This window comes from Hipposideros armiger, unplaced genomic scaffold, assembly GCF_001890085.2.
Source record: "Hipposideros armiger isolate ML-2016 unplaced genomic scaffold, ASM189008v1 scaffold_175, whole genome shotgun sequence".
Classification (NCBI taxonomy): domain Eukaryota; kingdom Metazoa; phylum Chordata; class Mammalia; order Chiroptera; family Hipposideridae; genus Hipposideros; species Hipposideros armiger.
In genome coordinates, this window is record NW_017731525.1 from 205,712 (window position 1) to 229,952 (window position 24,241).

The 24,241-nt window shown below is 41.2% G+C and overlaps 1 protein-coding gene across 5 annotated transcripts in view; it reads right to left on the bottom strand.

The window, feature by feature from the left end:
* The window catches only part of PRKG2 (protein kinase cGMP-dependent 2), a 106,661-nt gene extending 90,403 nt beyond the window's left edge, over nucleotides 1-16,258 (bottom strand). For 3 of the 5 annotated variants that reach the window (XM_019652163.1, XM_019652160.1, XM_019652164.1), the window contains exons 1-2: nucleotides 15,589-16,258; nucleotides 1,223-1,696 (exon numbers count right to left, since the gene is read on the bottom strand). In XM_019652163.1, coding sequence (XP_019507708.1) covers nucleotides 1,223-1,683 — 461 coding nt within the window. In that variant the 5' untranslated portion in view covers nucleotides 1,684-1,696; nucleotides 15,589-16,258. Of the gene's footprint in view, nucleotides 1-1,222; nucleotides 1,697-14,898; nucleotides 15,019-15,340; nucleotides 15,442-15,588 lie in introns of those variants that run through there. The other 2 variants (XM_019652161.1, XM_019652162.1) reach the window with 2 other exon arrangements.
* Between the last annotated feature and the right edge of the window lie 7,983 nt (nucleotides 16,259-24,241).

Below are 24,241 nucleotides of genomic sequence, written 5' to 3' on the forward strand. Positions count from 1 at the left end.
AAGTGTCAAGTACTATCAACAAATTAATGAATTCAACCTCCCTTTATATCTTTGTCAAAATTAATCACTTATGTCAAATATTTTATCTTGATTTATATTACTTATGTTGGTAAATAAATTATTTTTTTTTAATTTCACAAATCTTGCATTTTGCAAGAGCTCCAGACTCAGTCAAGACATTATCAAGGCAAAAGACTTAATTTCAACAAATAAATATTTACTCACTTAAGAATAAATGCAGAAAGGAGACCCTAACTCATGATGTTTCTAGTCAATCTTTCCTGGTTAAGAAATTCAAACTTTAGCCAGAAAGGAAATGTACACACACACACACACACACACACACACACACACACACACACACACACACATCTGTGGTTAATATTTACATGTTCTTTTAAAAATCCTTATTTTTAAAATTAATTCTAGCTTTTAATTGTCACCTTGCCTAAATGCCCTCTCCACCTAGTCTACGCTCCTTTTCCTCCTTTAGGTCTCAGTTAAGGTCACCTCCTCAGTCAGGCCTCCATGACCATCCAATTCTGTTGCTTCTTTGCCCTTCTCTCCCCCCTAATCCCAGACACCACCCACTATACTGTTATTTTCTTTTATATCATTTATCCCAATTAATAATTACACAATGTCTACTTGTTTCCGTTCCCTGACAAAGGCTCTGTGCTTATTTATCTACTGATACACACTTAGTATTTAACATTGGTTGCAAGAAGGTAGTGCTCAATTTGAACTATGGGATGAATGAATGAATTCACCCCCTTTGGAGGCTCCAGCTTATTCCTCTTTCATGACATCTGCAGACTAAGTGCTAGGACCTGGTCTTGCTATACATATTCATAATTCATTGTGATTCGTGTACACTTTAAAGTCTACTCCTATGGAAAGAGAGAAGGGTAGACTTCCTAAAAAAACTACCTCTTCATTCCCCTAGGGGTTTTCGAGATAATGGAAATGACTTTCGTAAACTCAGCTCTTCTGTTGTACACATCACAAACCAAAGTTCAGGTACAGGGTAATTCCTGTTTTAAAGAAAAGTTCTCCTTAGCAGGAGGCTCTTTTGCAAAACACAACATTTCAGAAACCCCTGTATCCCCAAATCTGAAAGGGTTAAAGATGCTCTTCACCATTGAGAAAGCTGAATAAAAATCACTCCAGTGTTTCATAATATTAAAGCCATCTGAGTCGAAGGGGTACGGGAACTTCTTACCTGGAGTCCTTTCTGATTCTTGCCTTCTCAAAGGAAAATTCCGGGGGTTTGTTGAGGTCATAGGTTCGGGATGTTGGTTCAGCAGACACCCCAGCCTTTGCTCCCCTTCGGCTATGGAGGGAGACCAAGCCCGACGTCTTCCGGTGGATGTCCAGAGGCACTTTGTCTGGAGAGGCCTGAAGCAGGCTCCCTCCCTGGATATGCACCACATCCTGCAGCTTGTTCAGCTGGATGCACTTGTTCTGCAGCTCCTCCGTGAGCTCAGCGATGGCCACAGTCTGCTTTGACAGCTGCTCCCGCAGCTCCTTCAAATGGTACTCCTGCTCCTGGATCTCGGCATCCTTCTTCTTCAGCTCTTTCTCCAGCTCTGTCACCTTGCTCTGCAGGGCATCGATGGTGAGGTGTCCGGAGCGGCCATCTGGATGCTTGGAATGTTTGGGTTTCACGGAACCATTTCCCATTTTGCTCAAGGACCTGAGAGAGGACACAGAATTGGGAATTACCCAGTGGAGTTTGATAAAGTGAACTGGCATCTTAAGATGCTTAACCATAGAGTTGGGAGGACTATGGGTGGAGCTGGGCCCCTTGTTAACTTTATAATCCTGACTTCCTGTTCATCCTTATGGTAATTTCTGGGGGAGAGATCATAATAAAGGGATTAGCCATCTTGGAACCTGGGTCTTTTTTCCTGCACGTGGGCTGCTAGTTGGAGCCCCGAGTCAAAGGTATGCTTTCTCACACTGTGGCGGTGGTCTTGCTTCTTTTCTTTTCCCGAATAAACCTTTTCTTTTATGGATTACTGGGAGTGTTATTTTTCACCAGTCAACAAGTTTCACATCCCAACAGCCCCCATCACTCCTCTCATTCTGATCTGTTTCATAAAGAAAAGCATAGTGGGCGTCATTGCTGGATGAGTACTATATTCCCCACACTTCCAAAAGGAAAACTACTGATCCGTTTCCTTTATCCCTCCATCGAGGAGGAGTTGGCACTTGGTTTCACTGTTTCCTGGCCCTTTGCTGGCACAAATATCATACCTGAGCCTTTTGCACAAACGGCCTGTGTTACCTGCTGCTCTCTTTGGTCATTCTCTATGGACAGCTATCAAAAGCACCACAACAGGGCTGCGATTTGGATGTCAGCATAGCAAAGATAAAATGGAAGTGAGCAGCTACAGCCGCAGAGGCTTGGAAATGTCACAAATCTCACAGCTCCTGGTGCAGCGACACTAGGAAACCTTCCCAGCATTTGGAAAATAACACATCTGCATTCCTCAGGAGGAGGAGGCAGAGTTGGTGTTGCTTTTTTAGCACTTTTTCTCCTGCCATATGTACTGTTAAGTTTTGCATTTCTGATAATGCTCCCTGTTAAAAACTTCTGGATTGTGGTTACTACAAGGTAAAACAGAGGTACGGGGATTCTTCCACGTCCTTTACTTTATACATCCTAAAGCCAAGGTTGTCTAAATAATGATGACCTATGGTACAAGGCTCCATTCTTTTCCTGTTAAGCATATCCTCAGTGGAGGCACCAAAGCGCTCACTAATCCAGTGAGTCTCAGGATATGATACTCAAATCAGGATTATGAGGGATGGTTTTAGTTGATTCAGAAACACTTTTTTTAGTTTGATAGCTCTGTATTTATTTTAGCATTCATTAGAAATATCAATTATGGACACCACAAAATTGTGATTTCATTGATATTACTGCTTAAATGGAGGTTAAATTAGGTATTTAGGTTTACTGAGTCAATTCAATTTATTTATTGGAAAATAAATCAGGTGCAGATAATGAGCGCATATGAGCAAAATCCAAAAGAACTTGAAAGGGTAAAGTTGGGAAATGCCACTTTAATTATGATAAGTTGAAGTCTTTTTAGGCTATTTAAACTTTATACTTTTGTATGTGCAGTGTTTGACAGCTATAACCCAAGAAGCATATAACACTTACAAACTAAGTTTGAATTACCTCTCATTATCTAATACCAGAAGAGATACATGCAGCTTTGAAGTTAGATTAAGCCACCTATTCTTGCCCTTCTCTGCCTCCATGTTTCAACACAGAGAGAAATGAGATGCTCAGACTGATTTCACTAGCTCTACTGGAATAATCATGACCTCTACAACAAAGGTAAAGATGTAAAACAGCCTCTAAGTTTCAAACAGATGCAACCAAATAGCCAATGCAGTTTGCTTACGATGGATAGTACAAACAGAAAGTAAATGTACTTATAAAAGTAATCTTGCAGTACTCAGGTATTCTTCATAGAAGTCAGGTTCAAAGTGGTCATTAATAAACATTAGTGTCCAAATAATTGCCTCATATGTGCAAAGCTATGGCCTGTTTAACTTTTAAGTACCGGTTGACTAGGCAGTATTTACTCTTTTCAGATACTAAGAATATCTAAAAAGGTTGAGGAAACTAGAATTCAAAAAGGAGACTACAGAGGCAAGGGATTTCTGGTCAAGATGGCAGAGTAGGTGAATGCTGTGCTCACCTCCTCTCGGGACCACATCAATTACAACTAAACCACAGAATAACCACTATTGAGAATCTCCTGAAGTCTAGCTGAAACGAAGCCCTACAAGTATGGACATACAGAAGGAGCCACCTAGAGATGGGTAGGAGGGACACAGATGCAAAATGGGTTGCTCCCACACCCATGTGTGACCATTAAAAACTGGGAGGGATATCTTGGCTGAGGAGGTACCCTGAGGACTGAGGGGTCCCAGCCTCTCCCCAGCCTAGGGCTTCACTGCTGGGTAGAGAAGTCCCCATAAAGTCTAGCTATGAAAACCAGCAGAGATTGTAGCTGAGTGAAACAAAAAATGGCTGGAGTCCCAGAAATTCCTCTTAAAGGGACCACACATGGACTTACTCACTGAAGGACTCACTTGCTCTGAGCTCCAGTGTTGGGGCAGCAGCTCAAAAGGTTCCAGGGACATATGGGGAGGAACTGAGTTGTCTGGCTGCAATTTGAGGGCTGGAGGGGCAGCTTTCTCCCAGATGGAGGAGCTGGTGAAAGCCATTGCTTCTTTGTCGAGCCCTTCCCCTCCCTCTTCATGCAGACACAGGCAGACCCCATCTGAGTCTCCATCAAACTGGCTATCACCTTTTGTCTGCCCGCCCTAGTGATTCCCTGAGACCCTGCCACACCCTATTTATGGGCACACCCAAGCCTCTTCCAATGGCTTTTCCATATAAATGGCCTGCTTTGACTCATGCTGCAACATTCCTAAAGCCTCTCAAAGGTTCACAAAACCCAAACAAGCAGCATCTGCCTTCAGCATGTCACATACCTCTGGCTGAGCAGTCCTAAGCCTGGCACTAGCAACAGCTGGCCTTGGTTTGCAGCTTGGCCTCTCAAGGCACCTCCAAACACAGTGCAGGTGGTGGCAATCTCAGGATTGTTTGTGGCACATGCCAGGTAGCCCAGAACAGGGCACACTGCAGCTGAACTTGGCCTGCCACAGGTTCTCTTCCAGGAGGCCCCGGGGCTGTCAGCCACAGTGGCCAAATTTGGACTGGGCCAGAACATCAACCAGCCAACTCCAAAAATGACATACCCAAATGGGAGACTGTGCAGGCACCAGAGCCCCTTTAAAGCAAACCCTGCTTTATAGGGTCAGGCCCTGCACAACAGCTCCTCTACTGTAGTCACAGCCAGTCCTCACAACCAATCAGCCTGAGGGTCAACCCCTCCCACTGATGTACAAACTGCAATCAAGTCTCAACTCTATTAGGAGGGAACACACAACGCACACAAGGGACACATCTAGAGTACCCAGCTCTGATAACCAGGGAGACTGCACCACTGGGTCCCACAGGACACCTACTATATAAGTCCACTCTACTAAGACCAGGAGGCCTAGCAGCCTTACATAGGAACAAACACAGGGAGGCAGCCAAAATGGAGAGACAAAGAAACATGTCCCAAGTAAAAGAGCAAAACAAAGCTTCAGAAAAAGAACTAAAAAGTAGAGACAAGCAATCTACCACACACAGAGTTCCAAACACTGGTTATAAGGATGTTCAATAATCTCAGGGAGAACTTCAACAGAAAAATAGGAAGCATAAAATGGAGATAGAAAACATAAAAAAGAACCAGCCAGAAATAAAGAATACAATAACTGAAATGAAGAATACATTACAGGGAATCAATAGCAGATTAAATGAAGCAGATCAAATCAGCGATTTAGAAGATAAGGTAGTCGTAAACACCCAATCAGAACAGCAAAAAGACAAAAGAATCCTAAAAATTGAGGAGAGTTTAAGGGGTCTCTGGGACATCAAGCATACCAACATTCGCATCATAGGGGTACCAGAAGGAGAAGAGAGAGACAGCAAGGAATTGAAAACCTAGTTGAAGAAATAATGATAGAAAAGTTCCCTAACATGGCGAAGGAAATAGATATACAAGCTTAGGAAGCACAGAGTGTCTCAAACAAGATGAACCCAAAGAGGCCCCACCTAGACACATGATAATTAAAATGCCAAAGGTTAAATACAAACAGGGAATCTTAAAAGCAGCAAGAAAAAAGCAGTTAGTTACCTATAAGGGAGCTCCCATAAGACTGTCAGCTGATCCTCAACAGAAACTTTGCAGGCCAGAAGGGATTAGCATGAAATATTCAGAGTGATGAAAAGTAAGACCTACAATCAAGATTATTCTACCTAGCAAAGCTATCACTTAGAATCAAAGAACAGATAAAGAGCTTCCAAGACAAGAAAAAGCTAAAAGAGTTCATCACCACCAAACCAGTATTACAAGGAATGTTAGAGGGACTTCTTTAAAACCAAATATATATATTTGTTTATGTATATGTGTATATATATATATACATATATATATATATATGTGTATATATATGTATATGTATATATGTGTAGATATATGTATATGTATATACATATATATAAATATATTAATATATATTATTATATATTATTATATATAATACATAATATATAATATAATATAACATGTTTGTATATATTAATATATGATATAACGTAATATTAATAAAATGGCAATAACTACATAAACATCAACAATTACTTTCAATGTAAATGGATTAAATGTTCCAATCAAATTATATAGTGCCTGAATGGATAAGAAAACAAGGCCCTTACATATGCTGCCTATAGGAGACCCACTTCAGATCAAAAGACACACAGAGACACTGAAAGTAAAGGAATGGGGAAAAGATATTTCATGAAAATGGAAACAAACAAACAAACAAAAAGTTGTGGTAACAATACCTATACCAGACAAAATAGACTTTAAAACAAAGGCTATAACAAGTGAGAAAAGAAGCCAGCAATCCCACTTCTGGGTAATTATCTGAAGAAACCTAAAAAGCTACAGCATTGTTTACAATGGCCAAGATGTGGAGGCAGCCTGGGTGTCCATCAATGGAAGAATGGATAAAGAGGAGGTGGTACATATATACAATGGAATATCACTCGGCCATGGAGGGGAATGGGTTCTAGCAGTGGCATGGGTGGACCTGGAGGATATTGTGCTGAGTGAAGTGTGTCAGATAGAGAAAGACAGATGCAATGTGATTTTGCTTATATGTGGAATCTAAAGAACAAAATAAACAAACAAACAAAACAGAAAGAAACTCATAGATACAGAGAACATTTTGATGATTGCCAGACGGGAGGAAGTTTAAAGGTGGGTGAAAAAGGGTAAGGGATTAAGAAGTACAAATTGGTTGTTACACAGTAGTCATTGGTCATCACAAGATAGTCATGGGGAGGTAAAGTAAGCATAGGGAATATAGTGAACAATGTGGTAATAACTATGTACAGTGCCAGGTGGGTACCAGACTAGCCAGGGGGATCACTTCTTAAATTATATAAATGTCTAACCACTATGTTGTATACCTAAAATTAACATAAAATAATACTGAATGTCAACTGTAGCTGAAAAAAGGGGGGAAAAAAGGTTAAGGGAAATAAAAGGTTTAAGTTTCCATGTATAAAACAAATAAGTCTTGGGGCTGTAATGCACAGCATATGAAATACAATCAATAATATTATTATAGACTGATACGGTGTCAGATGGTTGCTGTACTTATCATGGTGATCACTTCTTTAGGTATATAGATGTTGAATAGCTATGGTGTACACCTGAAACTATATATTATGTAAATTAGCTATATTTTTAACAAAAATATTTAAGGAAAAGGAGACTAGAATTCAAAGAATTAGCCCTGGACACCCTTGTATCCCAAATAAACAATTCAGAAGACGTTAGATTGGGACCTAAGAATAATGCTGAATGACATTCTGAATGACAAGCATGAGAAGGGTGCCCCCAAAGGTATCTGAAATTAATGTGTGCACAAGTTTTTAACATGCAGCTGTGAGCTATCTTCTAGATACACATTTTTGGTTTATGGACAAGCATTCCTAAACCAAGGCAGGATGGAATGAGGGGAGTGGACAAAGAAAAAGAAATTGTCTTATAAAGAACAAAAGTGAGCACAAAACTTTAGACTCTAATATTAAACTAACAACTCATTCTTTATTCAATGAGTAATTGTTGACCAACAAGTACTATTAATTGTTATAGCACCTGTCACGTCCCATATCAGGGTCACAGCTCCAAATTTGTGGTCAAATTTGACACAGAAACCAGTTTTATCATACTAAATAGAAAAAGGCTTAGAATCATTTTTGCTCTGTGTTTGGTATTCAAAATATTCTGTACCAATCCAATAATTTTACCAACCTGAAGCACAATTAGGTAGATGTTAACCTTTCCCAAAACGCCAACTGTTCTCTGGTTTTAATGAAGTCAGTTTGGAAGCTGTATATATCTTTCAAGCTACTTAAAATTCCAAAGAGGGGTGAAATGAGAAGAGCGATCTCATCTTTCAAGTCACTAATTTAAGATATGGAAGTAAGTTACTGAGTGGCTCAGTACTAAGTCTGATTTCTTAGTGAGTTCACCCACTTAAATCTTGCTGCCCCTCAAGCCAAGCCTTCAAGTTGCTGGCTTCATAACACCTAATTGGATTCACTCTGTTTCCTGTAACAGTCCCTAAGGCAGATAAACTATTTCTCAAATATGTATTGCTAGCCACAAGGCGAACTGAACCACGGGATGTAGCTCCATCAATCTAGCGACTACAAGCTACTAGTATCATTCTTATGAGCAGAAGACAGCACCTAAAGCAATAAGGAATGAGCCTGGAGATAAAGATGAGAATTTCACAGGAGTGATGAAGGGTAGCTATCCAGGGTAGGAAAATAATCTGCCCTTCCCCAGCTATGAATTACTTAGAATCCTTGGTTTTCTAATCTAGATACTGGATATAATTATATCCATCCAGTAGGGTTATTATGAAGATTATGTCAGTAAGGCATCCTCAGCAATGTCTGGCATGTAGTAAGCACCCAGTAGCTCTTACACTGTGTAGTGACTAGACAAGGCACTTAGTGTCTTGATGTGAGGGTATGCCCAGGGAGGAGCATTGCTGGGTAGGACAGAAGTCTAACAAACTGGAAGTCTTCCAGATGAGAGGTCTTTAAAGATGCAAATTATTCCCCAGGGGAGGAGGATTTTACGCTGCCTGAATTATATCTTTCAGTAAGAAAATAGGTCATTCTGGAACATACAGACTGGGAAACCTTCCCTATCAAGGGAAGCCCACCAAAAGATGGAGGCAAGAAACCTTCATGAATGGCCCAGCTCAGGTTCCTGGGCTGCAAGGACCCTCCCTTTGAAATTCCCTCATGGAGCCTCTATAAATTTACACATATTGCAGTGAACTCCTTAATCCATAAGGACCCACCTAATTACCTTTGAAGGCAACAAAAGTATGGTTCACTGTGAAAGCAGTATTCTACAGCCAGGAACAGGAGAGAGGAATAGAAAGAGAGGTGGCAATTAGCCAGCAGAGAGGAACACTATATAAAATTATCAATTACTATTACATTAATTTAATCACTATTTAAGAAATGTCACATATAAGAAAGAGGTAAGTAGAAAAGGCTAAGGAAAAGCAAAATTTACTATGAAGGTGCTTGCAGGCAGATTAACACCTGGCAGCCACCGTGGGAGGAATCAGACTTTTGTCGTCTGTTTTTCCTCCAGCCTTCAAGTAGCTGGAAACGAAAATCTTGGCTCTGATCTAGAAAACATCTATTTCTCTCTCTACCCATCTGGAGTCTGATGTATAAATATATACATGTATGTCTGTAAACATGGGAGATGGAATAGTGGTGACTAAGGTTATAGACCCAGGGTCCCTATCCAAGCATTTCCACTTAATATTTATATGCCCTTGAGCATGATATTGGGGTTGAGTGCCAATAGCAGAAGATGGAGCTAGACACATAGATAGATCAACAGACAGATAAAATATTGTTGCATATCACTTAGAGCCGTTAGAGGGTTAAATAAGATAAACCATAATAATAATTTAGCACAGTGCTTGACAAATTGTGTATATATATATTATTAAATATTACTATTATTACTGTAACACCCAATAAAATAACTCACCATAGTAGACAAACATATTGATCAAAAAATATGTACTAGACCAACACAACATTATAGGACAACAAAGTCAGAATGCTGATACAACCAGACTTCCAGACTTACTATACAGCTGCAATAATCAAGACAGTGTGGCTTTGGTAAAAGAACAGACGAATGGATCAATGGAACAAAATAGAGAGCCCAGAAATAGACCCACACGAATACAGTCAACTGACCTTTGAAAAAGGAGTAAAGGCAATTCAATGGAAAAAGGATAGCCCCTTTAATGAACTGTATTGAAACAACTGGACATCCCATATGTAAAAAAAAATAAAATGAATCTAGACACAGACCTTACACAAACATTAGCTCAAAATGGGTCAAAACTATAAAACTGCTAGTAGACAATACAGGGGGAAATCTAAGTGACCTTGGGTTTGGTAATGTTTTTAGATAAAATACCAAAAGCATAATCCAGAAAAAAATTGATAGCTCGGACTTCATTAAATCTAAAAAATGTCTACTCTACAAAAGACACTATTAAGAGAATGAAACAACAGTCACAAGCTAAGTGAATGTATTTGCAAAACACATGTCTAATAAAGGACTAGTATCCAAAATGTACAAATAACTCAACAATAAGAAAACAAATAACCAAGCTGAAAACTGGGCAAAAATATAAACAGACACTTCACTACAGAAGATACACACAGGTAAATAAAGGTATGAAAAGATGTTCGACATCGTATGTCATTAGATATCTCAAATTAAGACAATGAGATACAACTACACACCTATTAGAATGGCCAAAATCCAAAACACTGACACCACAAAATGCTGGGGAACATAAGGAACAGCAGAAATTGTCATTCATTGTTAGTGGAAATGTGAAATGATACAGCCACTTTGGAAGACAGTTTGTCAGTTTCTTACAAAGCTAAATAATCATATGATCCAGCAATCATGCTCCTTGGGATCTATCCAAGTGCTATGAAACCACATGTCCATACCAAAACCTGCACATGGATGTTTATAGCAGCTTTATTCATAAGTGCCAAACCTTGGAAGCAACCAAAATGTCCTTCAAATGGATGGATGGATAAACAAACTGTGGTGTATCCAGACAATGAAATATTATTCAGTGATGAAAACTAATAATGATCAAGCCATGAAAAGACATGGAGGAACTTTAAATACATACTACTAAGTGAAAGAAGCCAATCCAAAAAACCTACATTCTGTATGATTCCATCTATATGACATGCTGGAGATAACAAAACTTGGGGACAGTGGTTGTGAGGGACTTGCAGAGAGGGAGGAAAGAACAATTAGGTGGAGCACAGGGCAATTTTTGGGCAGTGAAACTACTCTGTGTAACACTACAATGATGGATACATGTCTTTATACATTTGTCTAAACCCATGGAATATACAACACAAAAAATGAACCCTATTGTAAACCATGTACTTTAGTTAATAATAATGTATCAGTATTGGTTCCATTGTAACAAATGTACCACACTGATGCAAGATGTTAAGAATAAGGGAAAGCGGTGAGGTAACGGGAGTATATGGAAACTCTCTGTACTTTTCACCTAATTTTTCTGTAAACTTAAAACTGCTCTAAAAAATAAAGTCTATTAATTAAATATATATATATATATATATATATATATATATATATATATATATATATATATATATATATATATATATATATACTAAGGAACGAATGCAAGAAAGCTGATAGCATATTCAGGGAACAGGCTGAAATGCATGATGGGTGGAGGAGAATGATGAGAAATGAGGCTGAAAAAGTAAGATACTGGTGTAAGGTACTGAAAGACTTCACATGCCATGTTACGGTATCTGGATTTTAGTGTAGGTCAAGTTTCTTTCAAGTTATATGGTCATATTTGTCCTTTAGAAAAATAATTTTCTTGGTAATAAATATGGAGTGGAGTGAAAAGAGTTTAGAGGAAGAAAAACTAAGTAAGGGGCTATTGCACCAATCCAAGTAAGAGGTAATGAGAATAGGAGTAACGCCAGAGTCCCAACCCTATTCTAATGTTTTGAACTTCTTGAACTCAAGAAAAAAATGAATCATCTCCATGGTAGCCAGAAGAGAAAAACATTATCATAGGGGATTAGGTTAAAGTTGTGGCTATAGGTAACTGCAATTTCTTTCCCTTCAATAAATCATGAAAAGTAGAATAGATTCTTTTCACGATATGGGCAGTTTAGCCTAAAACCAAAGGAGTGCATTATACATGCTTCTATAGTCTTCTATGTAGACATGAAACAGATACATTTGGCGTTATCCTTAACTTTGTTTCACTAAAGTGGTTTTAGAAAACAATTAACCATTACTGAATATATATATCACTGCTCCTCCTCCCAGAGGCAAACCGCCCAGAGAAGTCCTTGTGAGAAACAGGGCAATTCCATATCAATGCCACAATGAAAAGCATCTGTCCATCTGATCTTGTGACTGTTGACCTGAGGCTCAGCTTTGAATCTACTGCTTGTTTTCTCAGTTCACATCATCTTACTTTAGAGAGTCATTTTCTCTTGTCAGGCAGTCATACAAGCCTCTCATGGTACCAGTGTCAGCGACTGAGGGGTTGACTATCTCTCTGAAGGGCCCCTCCCCACAGCAGAACATTCACAGGAAATTTTATATGTGCCACATAGCTTATATGTTCACTGCCAGATATGGCAGTATTCCATCCAACTATTTTTGGTTGATACCTATCAGGTAAACAGTCAAAAACACAGAAATGTGATTTTATAGATGTAGGTCAGGAGATTGCAGCTTATAGAATTTGAGTGGTGATCAGGAGAAATAAAGATTTAGAAGTTTCCATGGTGGCACCTGGGTGAGAGCTGATGTCATTAGCCAAAATGAGGAGCAGATTTGAGGGATAAGACAGTGAGTTTAATTTTGGACACGCTCACCTTGAGGGACCCAGGAAAACTTCAGAGTCAAGGAGTTTAGCAAGCAATAAGAAACAAGGGACTAGAAAATCAGAAGAGAGGAACTGAAACTATTTAGCGATCACTGATACAGAAGTAGAGGCTGAAGAAGTAGATGCAAGCGCCCAGGAGGCTGGCAACTAGGAGAGGAGGTGTATCCAGGTCCATATGAAGTTTGAGAGAAAAAATAGAGACAGGGTAAGAAGAAGCTATTGCATCGGTAAAAGTGAGAGCGGATGTGGAGGGATTAATAGTAAAAGACAAGAACGGTGGGAGGGCTACTGCAGGGCAGAATCTCTAAATGTGGTAATAAAATGGGTGTGAACAAGAGGAGAGTCCAAAATGATTCCAATGTTTTGATCTAGGAAGGCTTGGAAGAAGGTAGTGCTATGATCCCATAGGTACTGTGGCACTGACCAAAGTCACGGGAATGGGCACGCTTTATGGAAATGGTAGTGTGTCAGTATGTTGAGTCTGAGGTGCCTGTGGGTTATCCAGGTGGAAATGTCGGGCAGATAGTAGCAAAGAAGAAAGGTCAAGGCAAGGGACCACTTCACAGAGGTAAGAACTGAAGTCCCACTAGGAGATGAGATCACTAAGGGACAAAAGAAAGGAATGCCTCTATTGTCGTGTATGTACATTTAGATAATAAATACCTGTGGATACTATTTATAGGTGCATAGGAGGAGAAGCAAATAACAAAAATGGCGAAAGAAGTGTACAAATAAGAGATCTAGGAGAAGCACCACAGAAGCCACGAAGGTAAGATTTTTCAAGAGTCAAGCAGGTTGCAGCTCACATCCCACTGACATATCAAAGCAAATGAGATCAGAGGGGAACATACTGAATTTAGCCTTTTACCCAAAAGTTAGGATAGAAACTCAGTTGCAAAGGACCATAGAAAGAGCAGATGCTGGGAATGGGGAGCTCAAGAGGGCATCATGGTTCATGAATTGGATTTTTAGAATAAGTGGGAACTTGACAGTTATTTGTAAGCCCAGAATAATGGACCAGTGAAGATAGAGAGAATAAATACATAGGAAAAGAGGGCCAATTGATAGGAAAATAGCCTAGAGGAAGCAAGACAATATGGGATCAAAAGACTTAGCCAACATCCAGGCTATATATACCTTCATTGTGAGATGAATTAGCTAAGTCACTTGTAAGAATTTCAGAGGAGTGCAGTATTTCATATAAAAGAGAAAAGTCTCTGTGCATCATCTTTTTATGTCCTTTATTCTTAGGTGCACGATGCTCCAATGGAGAGCATGGCCTTCAATTCTCCAAAGAGAATTCTCCACCATATTAGCTCCTCCTGCGTAAAAGTAAACAGGAGTACTGCCAACAGATATCGTACATATATGGGATGATAACCTTGTCTAGGCATTAAATAGAAGCTTGCAAAGAGACTGATTTCTAATGAACTGGGGCGGGGCAGGCATATGGTTACCCTCTTCCTTTATGGAAAACAAACAAACAAACAAAGTACCTGGGAACTTTGGGAACAAGGTGAAGATAAGGAAACCAGGGCGTTTGTCAGACCTTTCTACCTGTTAATTCTGCCTGCGTTGTTTCTTTCTGTTCTAAACCCTGGCCTCAACCGCTTTGGATTTGCACTCTAGTTCTCAAACTGGAACCCATTGATTTTTCTCTCATCCCCAGTGGCTGGTGTATTGCTTTTGTTTGCTCTTGTTTCTTCATCCCCAGGAAATACAGAGCAAAACATGTGAACGTGCCTTATGGTGCTGAGAGTGCCTCAGTACACCTACACAAGTTTACAAGGACTCCTAAAGTCCTTGCCCGAGTATTTGTCTCCTAGCAGCTACCCAGAGCCTGGCGAAGCGGAGCCAGGAGCGCACGCCCTGACAACAGCGCCAAGCCCCCAGCCAGGGCTGCTCCAGGCTAAAGGCGTGAGAACCCTGAGGAATCCCCACTGGGGCTGAGCTCTCCACCCGATCCCCCGCCGCCACTGCCGCCGCTAGCCAAGCTGCTGAAAATCAAGTAGCCTTTCCCTGCCTCCGGAGCTCGCGAAAGGCTGTCACACCGAGCGAACGCAGTGTGGGCACAAGTCCACGGCAAAAAGCACAGGCACGAGTCCGGCTGGATGTGCAACAGAGGCGCACAACGCGCAACGCGCGCACCCCGACCTCGTCCCTGCCGGCGCACCCCCTGCGCCCAAGCCCCCCGCCCACGAATCTCACCATACAGCCGGGTAACTTTCCAGGTGCGCAGCTTGTCACCCCGGCGCAGCTGCCCCTGCGTCTCCGCGTACTCTCCCACGCCGCCCTCCCCAGCCGCCTGCGGCGCTGGAGCCGAGCTCGGGCCGGCTCAGCCCGCCTGGGTCGTAAGCAGGACGCGCCGCGCGGACCCGGAGCTGCGGGCGCTGCAGCTCGGGCTCTGTGGGAGCCGGGGCCGCGGGCGAGCGCGTTGCGGGCAGGAGCTGCGGCGGCGTCGGTGCTGCCGCCCGGCTCCACCGCGGGGGCCGGTGCAGAGGAGACGCGCAAGGAGGGAGGGAGGGAAGGAGGGAGGAGAGGAGGAAAAGGAGGGGGGCGGGGGTCAGCCGGGTCAATGGTGTGGAAGAGCGGGGAGCTGTCCTCCCTAAAAGTGGGGTCACCCGCGCGCGCACCCGCCCCAGCCCCGAACCTTTACTTCCGAGACCAGCCGGCGGCGACAACCGCAGTCTGCACTTTACACCCTACACCTTCCAGAGTGAGGCGACTTAAGTAGGGAGATAACATCGTGGTTGTAAGCATTTTTTTTCATGTTGTTATTATTTCTATTTCAAGTGTGTGGGATGAGGGGAGAGGAAAGTTCAGGGAGGCGTTCCTCTCTTCCGCTCCCTCCCTTGCCCCCACCCCTCCAGCCTGTTTTCACTGCAGGCTCTCTCCCACCTCTCTTTCCTTCCCGGAGCGCAAACAGGAGCACGTATCCTGGACGTGCTCTCCTCTGTCACACCAGTGCCCTTCTGGAAGACATGTGACCCCGGAGCAGCTTGGCGAGGCGCTCATCCCAGCCTCTGAAGCTGTAACTTGCATCCAGTTCACCGACAGTTCACGTGATGCTGGGGGAGTGGTTTGAACTGAGTTTCGAGGGACAAAGATTGCACCTTCCTTCGGAATCTGAAGGTCTTTTGGCCGGGAACTTTCTTGATCACCCAAGTTCTCCCCGTCGCCTTTTGATTACATGTTTTTTTCCCTGAGGTTTGCACTATGGTTTTCTAAATATATGTATACCCCACCGCATTATTTGCTGTGCCCCGGAGTTGTAAGATCTTCGTGTGGCTTTCCCCCCCTTCCCTCCTGCCCCCGGAGGAATTTCACTGGCAAATCCGCGAGGACAAGGGCAGTTTAGTGTTGAGGAATGGCAGGTACAGTGAAGGTCTATTCTTCACTGTGCTTCTAGAGAATGTTGGAGCCCAGCTCTCTTGGGTTTTAAGCCACGTGGTGGCAGCTCATGTAACACTGGTCTGCATTAGTACATACATAAACACGTAGAAATGAGGCCCATGTAAATACTATGTCGAATGGGGGCCATTAAATTTCAGAGGAGGAAGAATACAGTCCTGTTTGTTGTCGTGGTAATGGGGGGGGGGGATAAGAAAAAGTACAAAGTACTTTTTCATGAACATATGCCATTTTATGCAGGCCTTCAAAATAGTACAACCAGGGGAAATGGGGAGGGGGAAGAATTCCACTGGAAAAGGGAAAATAATGAAGTCATTGGTAAGTCACTAATAATGGACTTTTAAGTCAATGGACTGGCTGTATATATAAAGTTTAACAGCAAAGAAAAGAAAAACAAAGATTTTCAAAGTCCATACATTTCATTTAGTCCAGTTTTTTGTTTGTGTTTTGAACTGTGGATTGCTAAGTAATGGGTCCAAAAATTGATGTATTGTGTGAAAGCTTGCATTTTTTTAATGAAATAGAATAAAAATATCAGAGTACATCACACACAGTAAAAGTATGCTCTATAAATCTCTCATTTCAGTTAGATACGTGTGTCCTGGGTCAACCATGTGATTGTATTTGCTTATGATTCCTCCAGGTAAGAGCTCAAAAGCCATGGATGTAGTGAGGGCTGCTGCCCAGAGCCCCCCAACTAGTCAAAGTTCGAGGGAAGCATAGTTTCCTTCCTGATGATCCGTGCTCTGTCAATAATAGTATGCTAAATTGTAGAGAACAAAGAAGAAGTTGAGAAGAAGGAGGAGAAAAATGACCATTTTTGAGCGCTTTATTCATTCTTTTAACAAATGTGCTTGAACAGATCCTATGCCTCAGGTTTGGTGCTAAACACTGGGAATTCGATGGTGAACAAAATGAACATGTGATCTTAGTAATTTAGAATCTACAATTCATTGGGGGAAACAGACAGCAAACAAACACAAAGGTAACTGTATACATGGTAAATGCTATAAAGAAAAATATGAGAGCGAAAAACATGGGGTTATAATTTAGATGTGGGAGCTGAAATTAATAATTAACTCAATTTAAAATGTCTGAAACGATAAGGAAATTTATTGTGTCATACGGCTAGAAGTTTCAAGGTCGAAAGGTTCTAACAGATGAATTCAGCAACTCGGTGATGTCAGGGAAGGCCTTGGGCTGTTCCCGTTATTCCCCCTGCCATCTCCAGCCCTCCAGCTTTGTACCTGGGATTCCTCCACCTGTGGTCCTGGGATGGCTGGAGCAGTCCCCATTGTCACAGACAATCCTGACAATGCCCAGTGGTAGCAAGAGTGTGTCCCTTCTCAAGGGTGAGGAATCTTTCTCAGAAGCCTCCAGTAGATGCCCCCTCACCTGTCATTAGTCCAAACTGAATCACATACCCACACCTAAATGCTCAGAATGAAACAGGGATTATTGCAACTGGCTTAAATTCCTCAGCATTTGTTCCTGAACTCTTCAGGGTTGAGGAGACGACACTGAACAAAAGGGGAAGATAACAATGGATGATGGGTAGGCAATCCAGTCTGCCGTGGAGACCCAGGGATGACTCCTCTGAAAAAATGACATTTAAATTTAAAATGAGTAAGAATAAGGAGCAAGGAGGAAGCAGCTTCTGGCAGAAGGCGTTACGTGTGTGTGGTCTGACTGTGCCATGTGTTAAAGGCATACATGCAGTTTCTCATCTACTCTGTCGACCTGAGTCAGTAAATGGCACCTCAGGAAGCAAGCTCAAAGAGTTAAATAACTTGATCAAGTTCACAGACTTATAAATTGCAGAGCCTATAATCTCGACCTTTTCTGCCTCTATGGAGATAGTGGGAAGCCGAAATCCACTGGCCTTTCCTGGCCACTGACTGAGGAACACAGCCCTCCTCCAGGCTTCCCACTGGAAGTGCAGGACGTGTGTTCATGCACAAATTCCCCCTGCGTGTGCCTGTGCTCCACCAGGCACCATGGTCTCTGCCAAGCATTGTCACCAGAGCACTAGGGTCCTCATGATGTCCAGGCTCAGAGATAGCCTGTAGAAAAGTGGAAGTGAAATGCCCATCTTTGTGTGCCACACAGAGAAGTCCCCAAGCAGCCTCTGTTTTATAGATACTGCACAGTTTTTTCTGCCTTCTCTTTCTTGCGTGGACCTGCATCCAAGGAACTGAGCTGGGAACAGGTTACAGTAGTGCCTCCATGTTGTACTCAGACTCCCAAGCCTCTGGATCACTAAGTTCTGGTTCAAGCCCTCCAGCCTGAACTCTGTTTTCTTGGGATAAAGTCTCTGACAGAACGCTCTACAGTGGCCCTGAGACACAGACTTCTGTCAGTCCACATTTCAGCCTAGCCTTTATGCTCGTGTTTGAACCCCAGCTCAGAGCACCCCAACGCACAAGCCCAACTCTTTTCCATATGTCATAGGGAGATTTCCTGAGGACATGAGAAGGATAAAACCACCCTCCTGGTAGGTTCCACTCCACTTTCTCACCATCTCTCTGATTTTGCTCCCTTCCCTGCTTTCATCTTTCATTTGTCTTCTGACTTGCTTTTCTTACCACACGGACCCCAAGGGCAGCCATTTCAACTGCTAAGGCTAGAACCTTAGGTCACTGTGCCTTCCTTTCACATACATTAGTGTTGCTGTAGCCCTAACCCAGGATAAATACCACCATTTGCCTTTGGTGTTCCTGCTCCCCAGTGCCGCGTTACTTGATATGGTTATGAAACTGGGCCAGTTGATTCCACCACACCTTCCTAACAGCCATCAATCCCTTTATTCACATCAAAGCCATTTATTTCTTTCATAAAGTCTCACTGATTCTGCAGGATAGTGGCTCGCCTCTGTGATTCCACAGCATCTTGCTGCTCCAACTCACAAAAACTTGTTAACTTGTCTATCTCCCTTAATGGGCTTCAGAGCAGGGAATGTGTTGTATTAGCTTTTATATCTTCAGAACATTCATAGCTCAAGTCTTTAAAAAAAAAAAAAGAACAAAACCAAATTTTTCACTCTTCAATCTACTGTCTCTGTTTTCTTTAAAAAACTAAACAAAACAAAACCTGTTTACCAAGAACCTAGAGACTTGAAAGAGAGCCCTATCCTCAGTGTCTCTACTTCCTCTGTGGGCGCTCACCACTAACATCACACCACGCCTACGCCTGGGAGCGCCATTCTTCATTCTGCCTGTTTCTCCAAGAAGACAAGGGCCTCTCATCTGCAAATCCCTCCCTGCTGATTCCTGGTGGGGAGGAGGATGAGCCCTATGGGCACTGATGCACAGCACATTGGGGAGGTTTTCACAGCCCTGCCAGGTAACAGCCAGAACCTACAAGTGTCCGGCATTTTGAATTGACCAGTCTCTTGTCCATGTTTTCCTTGACTGTCCTCCCTCCTTTACTTCCCTCCTTCCTTCTCTCTCTCTCTCTCTCTCCTCCTAGCTTCAGTCATTACTTCTAGGTGTACACCTTTCCTTCAGAATTCCCATAAAACTGCATTTTGTCTCAGCCCTTCTTACGGCATTTATCACTTTCTACTTTGTGTTGTTGTTATCTATCTACATTTCTTATCATCCCTGCCTGACTATAAATACCTAGAGGGCATGGTTCACGGATTTATCTTTGCTGTATCTCTCATAGCACCTACTGCAGGTCCAAATCCAAGGGCTACAGAGAGCCATGATTTATTACCCAGAAGAATTGTACTTATGGTTCTGAAATTCTATAGAAAGAACTTGAAATATGTTCTTCATTTTTTTTTCTGGAATAAACACAATTGTTTGGAATAATGACATAACTCAGAAATTAATAATCTGCCTAATTAATCAGGTAATAGTAAATTCTACTATAAGGACCAATATATAAATACATTTAATTTTCTGTTTTTATCTGCATATACTGAGTTTCAGTCCATAGTGCACTGACTTTCCTAAAAAGAGGTTTTTTTCTAATTATGGGTTCTCATTAAATAATATAGCCCGTGTATACTCACTATGCACTAGACTCACAGGGTTTGGAATCTTCTGCTATTTCAAAATTGTTGTTGACCATTTATCCAATACTTTGACCTCTCGGCTCCTTAGACTCCATATCTAATACCCTTCGACTCCACTGAGCTACAGCCAGGAACTTCCACAGTTACACCGGGAAGCTCCTCTAAAATCACTAATTCAGATAGCATGTGTGCACCCCAGATCAGTTCAGCCCCACCTGCTTCTCAGACACAATGGTCACAGCAGAGCCTTATGGTTGTAAAGTTCAGGCTAATGCTGTCACTAAGCTCAGCCTCTGCTGGTGTGAGGACCAAACCAGCATGGCCTCTGTAACACCCACTGCAGTAGTTTCAGCTCCCAGGTCTGACTTGACTGGACCCACAGAAGTTCTGGCTTCCCTAGCAGCTTCTTGGAAAGGCCCAAAACTTACCCCATAAATACAATGGAATTAATGCTCTGTGGAGCCGACTTGGACCATTAAGAAACAAGAGCCAGGAAGAAGTCAGCAGACAATTGTTCAGCTTTCCTGCCTGCCCCAGAGCTGTTCAAAGATGCAGTGTTTCTGTAAGTCCTCTGCTCTAGCATGACTTAATTTTCTAGAGAAGCTATGGACAGATTGGTAATGCACCTTAAATCTTCTTTTTCTCTTTCTCTTCCTCATGTCTCTTTTCCCCCTCACTCCTGCTTACGTGGATAATATCCCTAATTAAGAATCAGCATATGAGAGTCACCTCAGGCTCTGTTTTCTAGAGAACCTAGGCAAAGATAAGACTACATTCTAAAACCACAACCGTCCATCCTTCAAACTTATTTGCTCAATTACTTTCTCTTCATGTTTTTTTTTGTTTTTTTTTTAAAGATTTTTATTGGGGAATTGGGGGAAAGGGGAACAGACAAGCTGCTGTCCTGTCCTTTTGTTCTTCAGTCTAGTTGTGGAGGACGTTGCTTCACTGGCCCAAGTTGGCACCATCATTGCGCTCTACCTGGGTGAGGCAGATCAGTCGCCGGCTTCTGGACGGCCGCTCACTGCGGCTGCTGGCCGCTCACGCTGGCTGCTGGCCACTCACGCTGGCTGCTGGCCACTCACGCTGGCTGCTGGCTACACACAGTAGCCCATGGCAACCCACTGCAGAAGGGGCTGCAGCCTATGCCGTCGCCGGCGACTCATGGCAGCCCAGCTCCAGGTTGAGCTGTTGTTCAGCATCTTAGCTGTGGAGGTCAGTGTCACTGGCCCTCATATGTGGGATCCGAACCGGGGCCCTCAGGCATCCCAAGCCAGCTCTTAACAAACGCGCCACTCGGCTGGCCCTTCATGTTTTTTTTTTTTTAAACCTTAAAGCAGCTTCTATTTCCTTCACTCTCCATTTCCTTCCTCCTTGTCTTTACTCTGCTTCTACGCTGTTTAGTATGCAGTGCTACTATATTGAATATGTACTAAACATGCTATGCTAGTATACAGAATATAATAATATACTAAATATTACTATATTTCAAACTGTATTACAAAGTGATAGTAATTAAAACAGTATGGTATTGGCGTTAAAAACAGACACATAAATTAATGGCATAGCATGGAGAGCCCAGAAATAAACCCACACAAATATGGTCAATTAATTTATGATAAAGGAGCCAAGAATATATAATGGGGAAAGGACAGTCTTTTCATAAATGGTGTTGGGAAAACTGGACAGCCACATGCAAAAAAAATGAAAGTCAACCACTATCTTACAACATATACAAAAATTAACTCAAAATGGATTAGAGACTTGAACATAAGACCTGAAACCATGAAACTCTTAGGAGAATATGTAGGCAGTAAGCTTCTTAACATAGTTCTTGGCGATGATTTTTTTAATCTGATATCAAAACTAAAGAAACTAAAGAGAAAATAAATAAGAAGTAGGATCACAGCATACCAAAAAGCATCTGCACAGCCAAAGAAACCATCAACAAAATGAAAAGTCAGCCTACTGAATGGGAGAAAATATTTGTAAATCATATATCTGATAAGGGGTTCATATCAAAATATATAAAGAACTCATATCTCAATAGCAGAAAAAAATTAAAAATGGACAGAAAATCTGAATAGATATTTTTTAAAAGAAGACATACAGGTAACCAACAGGCATGTGAAAGATGCTCAACATCACGATTCATCATGGAAACACAAATAAAAACCACAATGTGATTTCACCTCATACCTATTAGAATGGCTGTGATAAAAAAGACAAGAAATAACAAGTGTTGTAGAAGATGTGGAGGAAAGGGAACCTTTGTGCACTGTTGGTAGGAATGTAAATTGGTGCAGCCACTGTGGAAAACAGTATGGAGATTCTTCAAAAAATTAAAAATAGAATTACCATATAATCCAGTAATTTCACTTCTAGGTATTTATCCAAAGAAGCCAAAAACACTAACTTGAAAAGATATATGCACCCTTATGTTCATCACAGCATTATTTACAATAGCGAAGATATGGAAAGAACCTAAGTGTCCATCGATGGATGAATGGATAACGAAATGTGATTATGTGTGTATATATATATATATATATATATATATATATATATATATATATGTATGTATATGTGTGTGTGTGTATATATATGTATATATATGGACAAATGTGATATGATATATATAGAGAGAGTGAGAAAGATATCTATATATATTCTATCTATCTCTATCTATCTATCTATATATATCTATATATTGGGCAACATTGACCAAAATGTCACTTGTAAACATTTTTTGGCATCCCTGATTTATGTATACAAGTGGACACTTTGGTCAACATTACCCAAGCAGTAGTTTGCCGTAATCAGAAGTATCTGGATGCTGATGGCAGCCACTTTGAGCACCTCTTGTAATTGCAGAAATCAAACATGACTTGTATTCATCTTTTGTTATCAGTACATATTGAATATTACAATTTTAATAATATTTTTCCTTTCTTAAAATGTGCATACTTTTTTGGCACCCTCTGTATATATTTCCAATGGAATGTTATTCAGCCATAAAAAAGAATGAAATCTTGCCATTTGCAACAACATGGATGGACCTTGAGGGCATTATGCTAAGTGAAACAAGTCAGACAGAGAAAGACAAATAATATCATATGATATGTCTTATGCGTGGAATCTGGGGAAAAAACAAAACTCGTAGATACAAAGAACAGATGATTGATGGTTGCCAGAGACAGAGAGGTAGGAGAAATAACTTTTTTCTAAAAATTCACTCTATATTTTTTGATCCAGTGTGTGTGTGTGTGTGTGTGTGTGTGTATCTCTATCTCTCTATTTGTATCTATAGCTATATCTATATCTATATTAAAAAAATAAAGTATGCAGGGCATTATTTTGTACTTTTGGTACGTTACCCCAACACAGACTCCTGCAACAGCCAGATGAAGCTCCCATCATGGAGGAAGCCCACTTTTCATATAAGAAAACCCTTCCTTTCTTATACTTTGCCATTGAGTGCTAAGGGAGCAAAGCAAATGTAGGCTATTCTCATGGAACTTAAATTCAATGGTAGGAGATTAGACTAGTAAAACCATTGTAGAGAGCCATCTTGTAGGATTTACTCTAATTAAGAATATGTTCAGCTCAATGGCAATTTCACTTCTGAGGGAATACCACATACGTATCCCAAAGAAATTTTCACACAGGTCCATACAGATATATGTTCAAGGATATTTACTGAAGCTTATTTCATGTTGTTATTGTTAGGGGCTAGAGAGTACTTGGGTGCCCATCTCTGTGAGGGTGAATATGAATATTATTGGTGGATATGTGCCATAGAATATTATACAGTACTTAGAAACAACAGATTCACAAAGCAAAATCTTGTATCTTAAAAATATAGTATCGAGTAGAAAATGAAAGAAATATGAGATATGTATATGTAACACAATAAATACCCTTTGCATAAATTAAAAATATGTATAACATACAATACACATTTTACGAAAACACATACAAATAAAAGGATACAAAGTTAGTACATTGGAATGTTTGCCTCTGTGGGAGAAAGGGAATGGGAGTGGAGTTTTTGAATAAAGGAAATAGTAAGCAAAAGAAGAAAAAATCTGGATAAGTCGAGATAGAAAAGAAACAATT